This window comes from Musa acuminata, chromosome BXJ3-6 (assembly GCF_036884655.1).
Source record: "Musa acuminata AAA Group cultivar baxijiao chromosome BXJ3-6, Cavendish_Baxijiao_AAA, whole genome shotgun sequence".
Lineage (NCBI taxonomy): Eukaryota > Viridiplantae > Streptophyta > Magnoliopsida > Zingiberales > Musaceae > Musa > Musa acuminata.
Genome location: NC_088354.1, coordinates 14200559 through 14218484, shown reverse-complemented (window position 1 = coordinate 14218484; position 17926 = coordinate 14200559). Strand labels below are relative to the sequence as shown.

Sequence of the window (17926 nt, the reverse complement as noted above, 5' to 3'; positions counted from 1 at the left end):
GACATACCCCTTATAGACTTAAAGATAGTTTAGTTAGTATAAACTCCTTGATATTGATATATAGTTATCCATTTATTTTTCTATTATCTTTTTTAATTATTTTTAAATTTCTTTTTTTATTCCTTTATTATCAAAAAAAATTGTTATTACTTGCCCTGCATTAAATTTGATATTAGAGCTTCTGTTGGGTAAGATCTCAACAAAAGCTTGTTAGGAAGCTATTTTTTTTCTTTTAGCAAAAAATAAAATCTAATCGTAATAGTTAAACATAAGTGAAAGCATAAAAATATGTAATATGTTGTATTAAAATACGAAAATAACCTTTATGCTAGGATTAAAATTTTGATGCCAACTGTTCAAAGATTTCTGTTTGATTTTCAGATATTTCTGTTTGATCTGCAAAGTACCGTCTTGTACGTCTGTGCGTGTCTTTAATCTCTATAAGTCTTATCTATTTATAGGCGAGAGGTCTAAGATAAGATATTAGTATGTTTGTGCGTGTCTTTAATCCCTAGAAGTCTTGTCTATTTATAGGCGAGAGGTCTAAGATAAGATATTAGGAGATTTCCTCCCATCAAGATTATGGAATCATACTTTGCAATTCTATTCTATTCTATTGGCTAAAATATTTCAACGGAATCTAATTAGTTATATTATATATCTCATTGACTATAAAAATCTAACAACAAGATTATTATTCTCCTATTGTCAACTTCTTCTGTAAAGCTACTACCTTGATAAAATCTTGCTTATGTAATTCAAATATTATAATATTTGACATTTGATTATCCTTCCTAGTAGATTTTAAAAAATATTTTTTTTGTTTCCTCCAATTTATCAAAAAACACTAACTCCTCAGGAGGTAGGTTGATATAAACTTGACTCCTACAATTTGTGTAGGGTATTCTTAACCTTTTTATAACTTTGACTCCTACAATTTGGTAAGGGATGACTTCTCATCATCCATCTCGAGGGGATTATTGGGAGGAAGAAAAATAAAGAGGGATTCATTGATCTGACCTTCACTATCATCAACTCGAGAGGATTCATTCATCAAGGAAGTTGGGATTCATCATTGTCATTAACTCAAAAGGATGATCAGGAGGGAGAAGAATAAACAAGGATTCATCGATTGGATCTTCGTCATCAAGAATATAACTTGTTCTTTCTCGACGATTTCAATGAATCCTCTTTGTTCTTCTCAACATTTTGCATCAACTCTTTATAAAAAAAATCTTCTATTTGAGTAGATGTTAACTAGACCTAGAGGAGAATAAGTCATGATTTAGTTGTAGTAAAGATTTTAAGGTTGAGCTACTTGAACTTTGGACATGACATTTTGACACTAAGGTCTATACAAATTATGGAAATTGTTCTGCCGGAATCTAAATAGAATAAAAAATTTGGCAATAAGCACAAAGTGCATGCACGAATCCAATATTGTAGTGACCTTTAGAGGAATTAACAATGATTAACGTGAAAATGCATCGAGAACACAAGTGATAACTACTTTGACTTGTTTCCATAATTTGGAGATTATTATGTTCGATATCTTACTATCATTCCTAGTAGATTTTAAGAAATATTTTTCGATTCCTCAAATTTATTAGAAAATAATAACTCCTCAAAATAGAGGTTCATGTATGATGAGATATATAAAAAAAAAAATTTGTACATGAATAAATACTAGCAGGCTATAACACATAGCGGAATTAAATGGAACCACTATCAAATAGAATACCAAGATATACATGGAAAACTCCTTCAATGTGAAGGGTAAAAACTACGAGGCAAACTAGAGATAATCTACTATAATAACAATGATATATAAATCTCAATCTTTTGTCCAAAACCCTAGCAAGAATAACAAGAGAATAACTGGGATACAAGGATTATATCACTGTGCACAATATCTAAATCCTCCCTAATTCCCCCCTAATATAAATTAAGGTTAGGCTAAGAGAGGGTGAGCTGTCAAAAACTACCTCTTTGTTGTCTATTTCTGTATCTTTTTATAACCACCACACCCTCCCCTAATATAAATTAGGATTAGGTTAAGAGAGGGTGAGCTATGGGCTGATAAGCCCACCTCGGGCTAAATATGGGCTGTTAGCTCAATAATGTAAACCCTGGACTCCTCTAATTTATGGAGGGTATTGTTAAGCTTCTCCTAACTAAAAAATAATAGAATTAGAAAGACAAGATTGTTGTTGTGGAATAACTTGCCGTCATCCATCTCAGGAAAATTATTGGGAAAGAAAAAAATAGAGAAGGATTTATCGGAGATCTCCACCATCATTTATTCAAGAGGATTATCGATGGAGAAATATAAACAAAAATTTATCATCCAATCTCAATCATAGTTACCTTGAGAGGATTGTTGAGAGAGAGAAAGCAAGCAAGCAATTATCGTTTCGATCTATAGTGACCTTCAAAGGAATTATCAATGATTAACGTGAAAAACTCTGACAACATAAGTGATGCTTGCTTTGACTAGTCAAAAAAAGGATGAGTCTCTTATATCAGCATTTGGTGATATAGTTTATGTTTTTTTACTTTGGGCACATTTGGGAAGAAAGAAATAAAGTTTCATGACACTGGAAATGAATTTAATTTATTAATGCAGAGTTGATGCAAGAGTAATTTAATTAATTTATTAACCAAATAAATTTAATTAGTTTAGAAAATATTCTATATATATATAATAAATTATCACATGACAACATCTAAAAGAAAGCAAATGTAGAAAAAGAGAAAAGCAGATTCGTTTTGATTGAAGATCATAAATCTTGATTAAAGTCTAATCAGTTTTATCATATCATATTTTATGATCAAAATTTATTACATCAATTTGTTATTAAGAGGTCGTAAGAACATTATAGAAAATTTGAACCCAACACACATATCAATACAGTGACCTCTTTTGATTTGAGGAAATTTATCTGTTGAGGGAAAACCTCCCTCTATAAATAGAGAGAGAATAAATAGGGAGAGAACAACTTCAATGCAATACAACTTCTTCCATAATCTATATCTTCTATCCTCTTTCAACATGGTATCAGAGCAACGTGATCTTTGTTGATAGTCTTCAAGAGGAGCAGATGCGGAGATAGTTCCGGAAGACAATGATATCTCCAAGGCATCATCGACTACATCAATGCAAACTATGTCCATGACATCATTGTTGGTGCCTCCAGTAGAAATGCACTAACGAAGTGAACCAGCTTCCCCACCAGACCCGCTTCCCCATTCGCCAGTCCCATCTCCACTTGGCCGATCTCTACCGACGCAAACGTGGAAGAGGAAGGCCTCATCCAGAGCGAGGAGATCAAGAAGAGTGAGGAAGAGGAAGGTCGACTTCCATCCATCGCTTCGTCCCTTCTTCTTGTCTCTCACTCTTCCTGCCTCCTCCCCCTCTTTTCTTCTTTCTGCTACCACTACCTAGAGAAAAGAAAGAAAGCTAACATCTAACACACTAGATGGCTTGCTCTCTCTCGGGTGCTGCTGTTCTCGTAGCATCTCTCTCGGGTGCTATTGTTCTCGCGATATCTCTCTCCGACAGCATCACCCTCTTCGTCGATTGTAGATTTCTTCCACTAATCGCTGCAGATTTCTTCCTCTAATCGCTGCAGATTTCTCCTCCTCTAGCTTCGCTACAACATCACTGCTGCTTCCTCCTCTATCATCGTTGTAGCATCATTGTAGCTTCCTCGAGCATCGCTGCAACCTCTTCCTCAGCAGCAGTAATCTACTCTTGCTCTTCCCACAAGCAAGAGATCCCTCAAGCCTTCTCCCTCCCTCCTCCTTTTCTGTAAAGATCACTCTTCAAAAAAAAAAAAAAAAGCAAAAAAAATGAAAAAAAGAGAAAAAAAATGTCTGGGATGTCTTCCTTATCTTATTCTGATATTCCAATTACTATTTCTGCAGGGACTTATAGTACTTCTCCTACAAGGCTTATCTCCATCAATGCTGCTACGTTACTCCCTTTCAAGTTATCAAAGGGTGGTAACTATGCATTCTGGCAGGCTCAATTTTCTAATCTCTTATTTGGATATGACTTGCTCGGCTACATTGATGACTCCTTCAGTTGTCCACCAACCATGATCAATATCCCCGGAGAACCCAATCTAGTACCAAATCCGACTCACAAATTGTGGTTGCGTCAAGATCGTCTCATCCTCCAAGTTATTCAAGCCTTAGTTGCTGGATTCGTCGCTCTATTAATATCCTCATGTGGGACTGCTGCCGAAGCATTGTCTAAACTGCAAACTACCTTGGCGAATCATTCGCGTACTCGCAAGCTCAGTTTTTTGTCCAAGCTAATGGTGATAAAACAAGAGGGAAGTATTATAATTGATTATCTACAAAATATCAAAGTTATCATCGATGATTTGGCTTTGATAGGTCATTCCCTATGTGATGATGAGATCATCATTCATACCCTTAATGGTCTCGGAGACGAATACAAGGAGTTGGCTGCTGCAATTCGGGCATGCGATATGCCAGTATCATTTGAAGAACTATATGACAAGTTGATTGATTATGAGATGTATTTGAAGCATGAGGATAAACTGTTGGGAAATCATTGGGGGGCAACATCATATGCGCAGCGGAAGAACAAGAAAACAAAAATCCCCGATTCCCAAAAAGATGTTCGTCGTCGTGCGAAGATTGGTGCGCAAAAATCCGCAAAACACAAAACTGCGTATAGAGATTATGTTACCTAGGGAGATCGTATATCCCTGTTTCCTTGCAGATCCTTAGGAGAGGGTGAAGGAGGTCAAGCGTCCTCCTCTCTAGCGGTGATCCACACAGCAGGGTTGCGACGACGCTCCTCAAAACTCTAGGCCTACTCTGAGGTGGAGAGGGAGAGGAGAATAGGAAAGGCAAGCAAAGACTCTAGCCTATGAGGCTGTGAATCCCTCCTATTTATAGAGATCCCGTGTCAAACCCTAATGGGTCCTTCCCTAGTGGGTATTGGATCTGCATCCAATAAGACAAGGGCTCCGTCGGATATCTCATATCCGAACCTCCACTCATCGCAATGCCTACCATATGTGTGTGACCCTCTAGGCCCAATATCGAGCTGGCCATGAGTCATACCTGTCAAAACTCCTTCTGACTGAGTGAATTATTATCTCTGTAATAATTCACTTGACTCATCGACTACGGACGTACTAGGCCACTACGCCGTAGTCCCCAGACGATACAGGGGAATCCAATCCATTGGACCTGTCTGTCCTCAGTTACCATGTACCTATAGTCCCTCATCCATATAATATCCCAGAGACCGTATATCGAGCATGGTGCTGTCAGACCCATACGGTTTCTACTCGAGTCTCGCTCTAATCGGATTCTCTCGGAGAACTCTTTCTCTCTCAACCCGAATGACCCTGGCCAGGGATTTGTCTGAGCAAGAACACATAGGATATTCCTCTCATGACGCCGAGAGTGGATGATCCTCTATTGACACTCAATAGCCCTCGTAAGGTCAACTACCACTCCCAATGACCAGCTGTACTAGATCTGGGGACAGCCAAACCTATAAGTCTGGTATCAAAGAGTGGAGCACTCATACAGGACATCCTTGGTATCTCAAGTCTAAGGACCAGATACACCACTAGGACTACGGAATCGCTGTCTGACAATAAAGCATCATCAACCATCCAGCATTCCGTAAGCGGATCAATCAGTGAACTCATTCTCCAATGAGCACCTGTACTGTATCCCTAGTGTCCCTATACGAGCAACTATGAGACCAGCTGCATCCATCATATGGACGGGTATACAGCACACCAGTCTATCCGGTTATCACGATGTCCCTCTCGAGTAACCTATGACCGGGATTATTTAGGATGTGTGTTTAAAGGTGAATCGATCTCATTATCGTGATCTCATCACGATCCGATTCCCATTGCACAAATCCAAGGACATCACAATATATATATATATGCACATATGCAATTATTATAAAGTGATATACGCCAAAATATAATAAACAAAAAGATTATGTATCAAGTCACACGTGCCATCACTCACGTGATTAGCTTGCTGGGCACATATGACTAGCATAAACTGCCTGGACCGACTATTACAACTCAAGTCAGTCATAAGTCTAAGAGGAAGGGCACTCGGTACCCTCCGAATACCTCCAAAGGTTTGGCCAATACATATCTTGATCCTATGGATTTCATGCGAAACCCCCCTTATCCTCCTAATCATAACTTCTCGTAAAGTGGCAACTCCAATAATTGTCCGTCTTAGCATCATGCCCCACCAAGCCACCAAAGACGGGTCGTCTGCCAATTGTGTGATAAAATCAGACACTCCGCTAAAGTTTATCGGTCTCGAGCCTGCCTTCCTACTCCGTCCCATTGGCCTCAGGCAAATCTCCTAACTGCTCCGACGACTAGCTAGCTCAATTGGATTATCAACTCTGGTGCCTCCTATCACATCACCGCTGATCTTCAGAATTTGTCTTTCACAACACCTATGGCGACGATGAAGATGTCATCATTGGTGATGGTAAAGGACTTCCTATAACTTATACTTGTTCCACAACGCTTACTTCTGATACTACCATATTTACACTCAATGATGTTTTATGTGCTTCTCATATTAAACACAACCTCATTTCTGTTTCTTAATTTTGCAAACATAAAAAATATTTCAATTGAATTCTTTCCTGATTCCTTTCTTGTTAAGGACTTGAGCACGAGGGCATCCTTGGTCCAGGGCCCGAATAGAGGCAACATCTACGAATGGCTGTCAACTCCATAAATTACCCAACCCACTGTTCATTCTTCCGTTGTTGCCCCAGTTGATGTGTGACATCATCGTCTTGGTCATCCCTCATCCTTTTTTCAGCAGAAATTACTTTCTCATTCCTCTCTTCCTATTTTTAAATCGCATAGTTCTATAACGCATTGTGATGCATGTCTTAGTAATAAAAGTCATCGATAACCCTTTGGCTCATCTTCCATTTCCTCCTCTAAACCATTTGAAATTATTTATATAGATGTTTGGGGCCCTGCCCCAATCCTGTCTTTTGATAAATTCAGATTTTATGTCATTTTTGTAGATCACTTCACTAAATATACATGGTTCTATCCTCTTCACCATAAATCTAACGTTTCGACCATCTTTCCCACTTTTCGAAAGTTGGTCGAAAACCACTTTCAGTCTATAATCAAAACGGTTTACGCTGGCGATGAATATCAAGCCCTGGCATCCTATCTCTCAGCTTGTGGTATCAAACACCTCAAGTATCCCCTGTATACTCCTCAACTTGTTGGCTTCGCCGAACGTAAACTTTGGCATATAGTAGAAATTAGGCTCACACTTCTCCATCAGGCCTCCATGCCTTCAAACATTTGGATAGCAGCCTTTCAACCGTCTATCTTATTAATAGAATGCCTATGCTAGTCCTACAATACCAGTCCCCTTTTGACACACTATTTCACAAAACCCCAAACCTTCGTAAACTCAGAGTATTCGGTTGTCTATGTTATCCATGGTTACGTTCATATGCCTCTCATAAGTTAACATCACGATCTAATCCTTGCATTTTTATTGGTTACTCTCTTGAACATAATGCTTTCCGTTGTTATAATCTCCACACTCATAAAGTCTTTATATCACGTCACGTTATTTTTATTGAGTCTATCTTTCCTTTCCAAACTCATACCAATCATACCATACAGACCACTTCATTAACCATTCCTCATTGGCGTATACCTCCGATCCAACCGGACGAGCCTCCCATGACATCGTCTAGTTCCTCCTCTCATGATCCACACTATATCACTCCTCCAGTTCAGCAATTGCCCATTCCCTCCATTCCTACTCCACTTCTTTCTTCTTCAAATGTTAGGGTAATTAGTTCAGAAACACAATCGTTATCTTTACCTCCTTCTCGGTCAAGTTATACTAACGTACCTCCACCTGACTCGACCTATGTCAATGACTCTCAACCACTTATTCCAACAACACAATCTCACGATCCCATAGTCTCCAACCATCCTATAATCACATACTCTAAGAGTAGTATTTTCAAATCACGTCAAGTCCTTGACCTCCATGCTATCATGGATTCCTCATCCACCATCGTTGAACCCACAACCTTCACTCAAGCCCAAAAATCTCTACATTGGCGTACCGCCATATGTGATGAATATAATGTCCTCCTCCATAACTCAACATGGGATCTAATACCCTTTCATCATACATAAAATATCATCGGGTATAAGTGGGTCTTTTGAATTAAGTAGAACCCAAATGGCTATGTTGCCTGATATAAGGCACGCCTCGTTGCCAAAGAGTTTTCATCAAAGACCTAGAGTTGATTTCACTGAGATATTTAATTTCATTGTCAAGCCGACTACAATCTGACTTATCCTGAGTTTGGCCACCATTAAGGGCTGGCAATTACGACAATTAGATGTTAATAATTCTTTTTTACAAGGGACTCTAACTGAATCTATTTTTATGCAACAACCTCCTGGTTTCACTCATTCTCAGTACCCAAGGCATGTTTGCAAACTGCAAAAAGCTATTTATGGACTTTGTCAGGCTCCAAGAGCTTGGTACACAGAACTTGGCTCTTTTCTGACTTCAATTGGCTTTCTCAACTCTAAATCTGATACCTCGTTATTTCTACGACAACATCATAGTAACACAATATATATTTTGGTATATGTGGATGATATCATTGTCACAGACAACAATCCCATAGCAATCCAAACGTTCATTAAATAGTTAGTAGATCAATTCTCGCTTAAAGATCTAGGACCCTTGAACTACTTTCTAGACGTAGAAGCTACATTCACTTCTTCCGGTCTCTTTCTCTCACAAAGAAAGTACATTCAAGATTTATTATAAAAAATAAACATGTAGGATACAAATGCGGTTATAACTCCTCTCTCTACTAGTGGCTCCCTCAAATTATCTGATAGAAGTTCTACTACGGAGCTCACTCAATATCGACAAGTCATTAGCTCCTTATAGTACTTAGCTCTCACCCATCCAGACATCTCCGTTGCAGTCAACAAATTATCATAGTTTATATAGAGGCTGTCTACTCTACACTGGTCTGCGGTCAAACGAGTCCTGCGATATCTTAAGGGGACCCTCAATCATGGTCTCTTTCTTCGTAAACACTCTCTACGTCATCTTCATGCCTTTGCTGATATCGATTGGGCAGGCAACTTTGATGATCAAACATCCACATCGGGGTATATTATCTTCCTTGGCGTTAATCCAATCAGTTGAAGTTCTAAGAAGCAAAAGATAATCGCACGGTCTACAACTGAAGCTGAATACCGTGTCATCGCCATTGCCACTGCAGAACTCAATTAGGTCACAAATTTGCTCAAGGAACTCAATATTAGTTCCTCTCCTTCAATAATATATTGTAATAATGTCGGAGCTACCTATATGTGCGCTAATCCGGTGTTCCACTCCCGCATGAAGCATGAAGCCTCTCGATTGATATGAGCACTATCTTGTAGGAGCATGATAGCAGATAAGATTTCCCTAACTGTACGAGAAAATCTCTCTACTTTATTGAGGAAAATCCTTTATTATATAAATAGGAAGAGAACAGCTTCAATGCAATAAACTTCTTCAATCTTCTATCCTCTTTCAACAAATCATAGATTCTTTTATCTTCTATCCTCTTTCAGCAAATCATAGATTCTTTTTATAATAGAATTTTTGATTAAGTCAATATTCTTCTAAAATTCTTTATAAGATGATACTCTATATTATCCATCTTCTCTCATAATTGATACAATAGTGGTAAAATAATTTTTGGTCCCCAATCAGAGTTAGTCGTAAGCACATAGAAAACTCTGATTGATCATGCAAGTAATCGGATAATTATCCTATTTAACCCTAACCAAATTGCGATAGACCGAGGTAATTGGATGTGTCCTGAACTGCTACAATAAATGAAGAAATGAAGAAGTATCTTAATAACCAACTCGAGATAGGCTAAGTGATTAGATGAGTTTTATCTTGCATGAACTACTATAATAAAATTGACTCGAGAAAGAACCGATCATGTGGATCTTACTCATTTTAATTAACGTTGTTCTTAGTAACTTTATCTCTCCAACTTAGAGACTATTGATGATAACATTGACCCAATTAAACATGTAACCACATTTATAATACTCTTATATATTAGTAACAAAAGTGAGCTTATATGTTACTTTTGATACTCTTATATATTAGTCTTTTATAATCACTCTATCAAATAGAGATACTCCACCTTCCTCCTCAGATAATATCTATCAAATAATCCTCTAAAGAGTTTTAGCTTCATTTGGTTAGTAGTTGATGCCCAAACAAACTTGATCTTCTAGTCAAACTAAATTGGCTCAACTAAGTCCATCCATCCAACCCATATTAGTTCTTTGACTAATCATATTATTTGATTAAAAAAAATTCATATATGAATCTTAAAATAGTAGTCAATAAAGTATAAAATTATATTTTTGAAAGCAGTGATTATATATCTATCCCTCTAGGTTTAAATTAAACATACTGAATCTATCAAAAGCAAAAACTAACATATATATATATATATATATATATATATATATTATTGATTGGTTAAAACTTGTGCTAGTATGATTGAAATCATACATATTGGATTCAAATGCCAAATGATTAGATCGAAAAACATTAAAAAAATTGGGCTACCGACCTATCTATTTTACTTGATTAATTTTGTTAAAAATTTGGAATGAACCAAATGGTTCAATCACATTTTGGATACTTTAATTAAGTGATCCAATCAAACAAAATCGATCTGATTTTATAAGATAATCAAGGTTACTGGAATACCATCTAGAAAAATATTTATTTATATCAATTTCAAATTAGGATCATGCATATTCTTATTATCATTACTACTATGTTGAATAAAACCCTTTTTGTTTTAGGTTGAAATAATATAATTAATTTTTAAATATTATTGTTTGTTCTTTGGATAAAGATTTTATATTTACAACATTGATTGTTATTTTTTCTTTTTAATCTTATTTTATATTAAAAAAATCTGGCTTTGATTTATCTTTAAGATTATTTTTTAATACATATATAAGATTAAAATTTTAAAGTATCTTAAATCAAACATAAGGTCAAATTAGTTGGTTCACCGGTCCAACCAGTGACCCGCGGTTCGACCCGACCGTCTCCCGATTCGGTTCCAATGACCATACAGGGAACCCGAATCCGAGTTCAAAATACTTTGCTACGGACGGATGCGTTACTCGTTTGATCACCCTGGCCTTGGTTACGGATGCAATTATGGGCCCCACAAGGTAGTAAACGTTGTCGAAATACTAGTGACTTGATGGCTCGGAACGCGCCACGTTGCAGCAAAGCATATGGCGTTCACGTGTCATGAGTGGCTCTGAAGCTTCCATTCCCGCCACGCTCCTTTAGAGCCACAGAAAACAAAAAAACACAAAAACAAAAACAAATAAACAAAAAATATCACGGACGAATAAATATGTATATATATATATCTTTATATGTTTATTAATGGGATCGAATTGTTGTTAACGGCACGCACAGTCCACACGGCCGAGCTCTGCCCATGAGAGCCTCCGCCTGTCTCGGCCGCCTTCCCTCGCCGCACCTGTCTGCCGGGAGAAACCTAGTGTTCCTCCGACCTCCGCCGACCTCGCTTGCCGATCCCAGGGTTTTTGCCTCCAGATCGCTCGCCGGAACCGATCCGAGCCCCAAGAACCACCCCCACAGGGATAGAGCTCACCAGTGGAAGAGGAAAGAGCAAGGGGTTGGAAGAGGAGAAAGAGTAGGAGGAGGAGCAGAGGAAGTGCATTGCGAGGTCGACGTGGTCTCGTGGCGCGAGAGGCGAGTTCGGGCGTGGATCCTCGTCAGTGCGGACGTGGAATCGGTGTGGAGCGTCCTCACCGATTATGAACGACTTGCCGATTTCGTCCCCAATCTTGTTTATAGGTAATCCCTGTTGGTTTTATGTTTCTCTAGTTGTTGTTTTGGTACTTGTCCCTCTGAGTGCTTACGTTTTGGGGTTTAGTGGGCGAATCCCTTGTCCACACAAGGGGAGGATATGGTTGGAGCAGCGAGGGTTGCAGCGTGCGCTGTATTGGCACATCGAAGCTCGGGTCGTGTTGGACCTTCAGGAGTTCCCAAACTCGGTATGCGACTTTATGAAAAATCGAGCAAAGATTGTACTGTTCCATGACCTAAGTAAATTTTTTTAAAGGATTGATCTTGAAGGAGGTGTTACAATTGGACTCTGTTAGTGTTTAATTCTTGGTAAATTTGCAAACTAAGTCGAATCGGGCATTAGTGGTCATACCATGAATGTGAGGAAGTTGGTAGATTAAAAGAATCAACATATTATCAATGGCTGTACCAACATATATTATCTAGTTATCTGATGTAATTCTTGGTTCTGGTTGATGAAAATTTTCTCTGTATTTTCTTAAAATCAATAGATTCATTAGTTGGTTACAAATATTTTAAAAAAAAATTGTTGAGAAAAAAGATCTCTTCAATCTTGAGTGGTTAGCTTTGCACTAAATTATCATTGCCCATCGGACTATCTATTTTCCTGTAAGAAAAGCTGTGTTAGACACTGGTAACATGTGTTGAGATTGCTTATAGTCACTGAAATAACATGATCGAGCAGTCTTCATATTTATTGCTCATTAGAACTTTCTCTACTTCTTCATTTAGTCATGTTTCAATGACAAAGCTGCTTTATATTGGTTTCTGGCCTTTCTTGCATCTTTCAATTTTTCTACTTTTCTATCTATCATTTAGAGTGTTTGCAAAGACTTCCTTAAGGTTGCACCGGATACTTATCTCAGTTGGCTCATCTTATATAGTTCATGATGCAAAGAATTACAGTAGTGTTTCTGCATGAAATCAGGGTTCTTGCTCCTGTGGTTGATGAAAAATCTCTTGATTTGAATTTTGTCATCTTGATATTTGATCTAATTTTACTTGTTGAACTAACAATGTAACTAGTATAACCGGATTTTGTGTCTAGGCTAATGGGAGTGAGCTTCACTTCTCGATGGTTGATGGGGATTTTAGTAAGTTTGAAGGAAAATGGACTGTAAAAGCTGGCCCAAGGTAGGTCTGACTAACATTGCTTTCATCTGATTTTGCATTAGTTGTGCAGGGTGATTAAGTACCCTTTCCTTTACTAGTAATTCCACTTCCTATAACTTTGAATAAGTTGGTGAAGCTGCAGATATTATTGACTTTACATCCAATTTTTATCTTAGTTATATCAAGTAAATTTTTTACAATGACATTAATTCAGTTGAACTATTAAAATCATCTTTGCTCCATAATATAGAGACTGGAACTAGGCTCTGTGGATTTCATCTGCTTCATGGACATGACTTTTGCCCTCGATTGGATATTCTTGTAGACATTCATTTCAGGGCGTGTATGGCTAGCTACGTTTCATTTCTGCAAATTAGATGGCTGAACCATCACCTATAATGTTTTTTTCTTGCCAATTGGTCAGTCAAAGGTCAATTCGTCAATTCTAAGCTCCTTATCCACCACTGTAACCTTCCTGGGACCTTTGCACCAATGCATGAGAGAGTTGCCACCAAGTCGAGAACTAGTCATTGAAGTATTTTAAATTTTAATGGCCTGTATGATGAGTGAATTTCTTATACTTTATCATTTGGGACTAGATAAACAAATACTATGACTATGTTTGCTTTGCTTGTACATGGTCCATGTAAGTGATGAAACAACAAGCTGTAATGTCCTAGCTCTGCTTATTCATGGTCCTATGGAAGCATCATATGAATTGTTTTGGTGCATCAGTGTGTGCTTATATAGATCTTTGAAGACCACTGTCATTTTCCTCTTTTTTTTGTTCTTGGACATAATTTGTTAAAAAGTATATGCTGTATATCAGCATACCTATAACATAATCAATCTGTAGTTATATGATCCATTTCATTGGTTCACAGATCTTCCATGGCAACTTTATCATATGAAGTAACCGTCGTGCCCAGATTTAACTTCCCAGCAATATTTCTTGAGAGGATTATCGGATCCGATCTTCCTGTGAACCTACGAGCCGTGGCCTGTAGAGCTGAGAGAAATTTTGAAGAAAATCAGAAGACAATAATGAAGATGAATGGCATGAGTGCAACCTTTAGGACCTTGTGTGCTTCTTCCTTGGGTAGGTTTGGTTCTGCATCTGAAATTGAGACACTCCCCAACAAGTTCAAGGAAGACCATGATAAGCCTCCTGGTGCTACGCTTTCTGCACCCTCAACCGAGGTTAATGCAAAATGGGGTGTTTATGGAAAAGCATGCAGACTTGATAACCAATGCATGGTAGACGAAATTCATCTCCGTAGATTTGACGGTCTCTTGGTAAGTTATTTAACATAAACTGGTAGTCAATGATACATATCACAGATTGTTTCATATCTTAGTTTGTCCAATAACCGTATGAATGAAGGAAAATGAAGGGGCCCATCGATGTGTCATGGCTAGTATTACCATCAAGGCACCAGTTCGAGAAGTTTGGAATGTTTTAACTGCATATGAGGCATTACCTGAGTGAGGATCTTTATCTCTTTACTTTCACTGTTTATCTACTAATATATGTTCTAGGCTAACTTTTGTTCCAGAATATGATATCAGTGTTGAGTGCACTGTTTCCTTGCTAGTTTGCATAAGTCTACTAAATGTGAAGTTATTTTGCCCTTTTTTTTTATTTTCTCTCTTTACCTCACACCTAAAGAAGCTTTTTTCTTTCAGGATCGTCCCTAATTTAGCAATCAGTAAGATTCTATCAAGGGATAATAACAAGGTCCGTGTTTTACAGGTATGACATATATCTTGCATAGTAGTGGTCGTGTTAGTGCCTTTTAAATTTTATCATTCATTTGCTAAGAATTGTTATGCTTAACAAAGTTAGGTACTGCTCATCCTCGCAATCTTGCATGCTTTCTTTATTAGATAAAATATCTATTGAATCAGCATCACTGTTAATTGGCTTTTCAAGCTAATTAGTGCTGCAACAGTTTCAAAAGGAAGGTTATCAATAACATTCATGTCTTGTGAAGATATTGTGTGTAGACTTAGAGCCTGCCTATGGGGCAATGTTAGAGGTTATGCAAGTAAATTCATTGCTGTTGTTCATTATCTGGTTAGAAGGAAATAAAATTGCCATTAGTATAGTAACTCAGGTAGTAAAACTATATAAAAGTTAAATGTGTAAACAATAAGATGCAAAGCCACTAGATGTTGGGTCTGATGCATAATATGTCACAATTGTGTTTCAACTGTTACAGAAAATGTTCTAGTTTCCTTCTTTACTCGTATTTTTGTCTTCAAGCAATCTCTCATATAGGTTCTATGATACGTTAGTGGCATCTTCTTCAGTGTTTAAAGATTGGAATTATAGTGAAGTCTGCTTTCAGGAGGGGTGCAAAGGCCTGCTGTATATGGTCCTTCATGCACGTGTGGTATTGGATTTGTGTGAAGACTTTGAACATGAAATCAAATTTGAGCAAGTTGAAGGGGACTTTGACTCATTTAAGGGGAAATGGCTTCTAGAGCAGCTCGGAAATCAGCATACTTTATTGAAGTATGTTGTAGAATCAAGAATGCACAAGGATACCTTCCTCTCAGAAGCTATTTTGGAAGAGGTATGGGTTATATTTGTTATATGTGCTCACATACTGTAATTGTACTACCAGGGTGAACATCAGGTCCAATTGATGAAAATTCTTTATTGTTCGTTATGAGGCTTTTTTTGTCAACTAAAATGTCGAAATCAATGACACCAACACATTCTCGGCAGAAGGTAATCTGAAATTGTTGAAGCAATTCTTTTGAAATGCTTGATTATTTTAGTTTCACTTCCCCATGTTGGTCACTTGAACTTGATGCCTAACTGTCCACAATGTTTACATGCCATCCTCTCTTGGTCTTCTGCCACAAATTGAATCTCAATTACATTACTGGGGAGGGGCTTTTTCATTTTAATGTGACTTATGTGATCTTGGAATTCTACCAATACAGATCTCTCTATTTCAGGTTATTTATGAAGATCTACCATCAAATTTATGTTCCATCCGTGATGCCATTGAAGACAGAGTAGGTATTAAGAATGACCAACGTGATTATTCTGATGAGCACAATGGATCAAATAGTGATCCTTTGCATGACGACAAGAGTGGGCAAAATGAACCTTCTCCAAATGGTAATGCTGTGTGTACTATAAGACAAAGACCAAAGGTTCCTGGTTTGCAAAGAGATGTTGAGGTCCTCAAATCAGAGCTTGCAGCATTTATTTCAAAGTACGGTCAAGATGGGTTTATGCCAATGAGAAAGCAGCTTCGCTTGCACGGAAGAGTGGATATAGAGAAGGCAATAACACGCATGGGTGGATTCAGAAGGATTGCAGACTTGATGGACTTGTCCCTTGCCTATAAACAACGAAAGCCAAAAGGTTACTGGGATAACCTGGAAAATTTACAAGAGGAGGTAAACTGAATTTTCATACGTCAGTTCCATGATGTATATATCTTTTTTCAATTGTCATTTATAGTTTGTTTAGTATCTAGATCACCTTCCCCCCTCTACAATGTAAAGGGGCATGACAACTGTTTGCATCAGACTTCTTCTGCATCTTTTCTGATATATTGTTTCTCTAGCAAACATGGTTCCGAGTTTGTAAAATTACTTGCTTTTGCCAAGCAGATAAGCCGGTTCCAGAAAAACTGGGGAATGGATCCTGCTTACATGCCTACAAGAAAGTCTTTCGAACGTGCAGGTCAGGAACAATCAGTATATGCCTCTGATGTTTTTTTAGGCTTCATAGATTAAACTTAGATAAATGGAGACCAAAAGAAATTACCCTATAATTTGTGTGTAGTTTGACCAAGTGGGTCATGCAATGATTATCTTCCTTGTAACAGTGCGACTCTCCAATGGCCCTCATTATCAGTCATGCAAACACCACACGGTAGTAGTTTTGCGATCCGCTTGGTCATTTGCTTAACTGACACAGATAAATGGCAAAAAAATTTTAATTGCTCCATTTACCTCTTGTAACCTTCCCAGGAATGTTATAAATGACCTCAATCTATGGTGACTAAGTTGCATATGCAGACATCCTTAAGTAAATCTGCCATATCTATTTCCTGTTAAGGTTGTCCAGTTTCTTTTCCCATAATCAAGACAAATAAAATTTTTGCTGTAGATTATTGTTGCTACTGCAATTGTGGTTCTAATATTAGAATTCGACTCTGATGTACTTGCTGGTTTCTTCTCTCGTTGATTCTTATTTTGTATCAATGCTCACTGATAGGACGCTATGACATAGCTCGAGCTTTGGAAAAATGGGGAGGGCTGCAGGAGGTTTCTCGCCTCCTATCCCTTGAACTGAGATACCCCAGGAGAAGATCAGATGCTGAACAAGAAGGGCAAAATGATCTCAAGGCATCCGATGAACCAAATGGTCAAGAAAAGATGTCAAACAAACCACTCATCGCACAAGATACACACAAGTGGCTGATGAAATTGAAGGATTTGGACATCAACTGGGTGGAGTAGAGTCACCTGATGTCTGTCGATCTGTATATCCTTTCCTTCGTTTCCTGGCATCTCTCCAGTCCCATACGAGATTTACTGGTTACTAGTCTCCCTACCACCAATCAATCAATAACCTATTGCAGGCCAGATAAACTGTGCCAGGAGGCTGATATATATCTACACAAGCTCTGCATATAACCTTCTTTCTTACGGTGTAAAGTTCTTAAAATCTTGAAGAATGGAATTGTATATCTGAGGAACCTTCTTTTGTACTCGGTTTCTCTTCATTTAGGCTTATCCTTGATTTGAAGGACACCGAAACAGAGACTTCAGATTCCAA

The 17926-nt window shown here is 37.8% G+C and overlaps 1 protein-coding gene across 2 annotated transcripts; it reads left to right on the top strand.

Annotated features, from left to right (window-relative positions):
- Nucleotides 1–11550: 11550 nt before the first annotated feature.
- LOC135584369 (uncharacterized) lies at nt 11551–17901 on the top strand. Of its 2 annotated transcripts, XM_065156600.1 has the most exons (10): nt 11551–11991; nt 12071–12191; nt 13052–13137; nt 14001–14412; nt 14501–14601; nt 14803–14869; nt 15468–15695; nt 16087–16536; nt 16753–16825; nt 17363–17901. In XM_065156600.1, the coding sequence occupies exons 1-10, from the start codon at nt 11609–11611 to the stop codon at nt 17605–17607; spliced, it is 2166 nt and encodes a 721-aa protein (XP_065012672.1). In that variant the 5' UTR covers nt 11551–11608; the 3' UTR covers nt 17608–17901. The 2 variants fall into 2 exon arrangements, with proteins under 2 accessions (XP_065012672.1, XP_065012673.1); XM_065156601.1 differs by lacking the exon at nt 13052–13137 and having other exon boundaries at nt 11587–11991.
- The last annotated feature ends 25 nt before the right edge of the window (nt 17902–17926 follow it).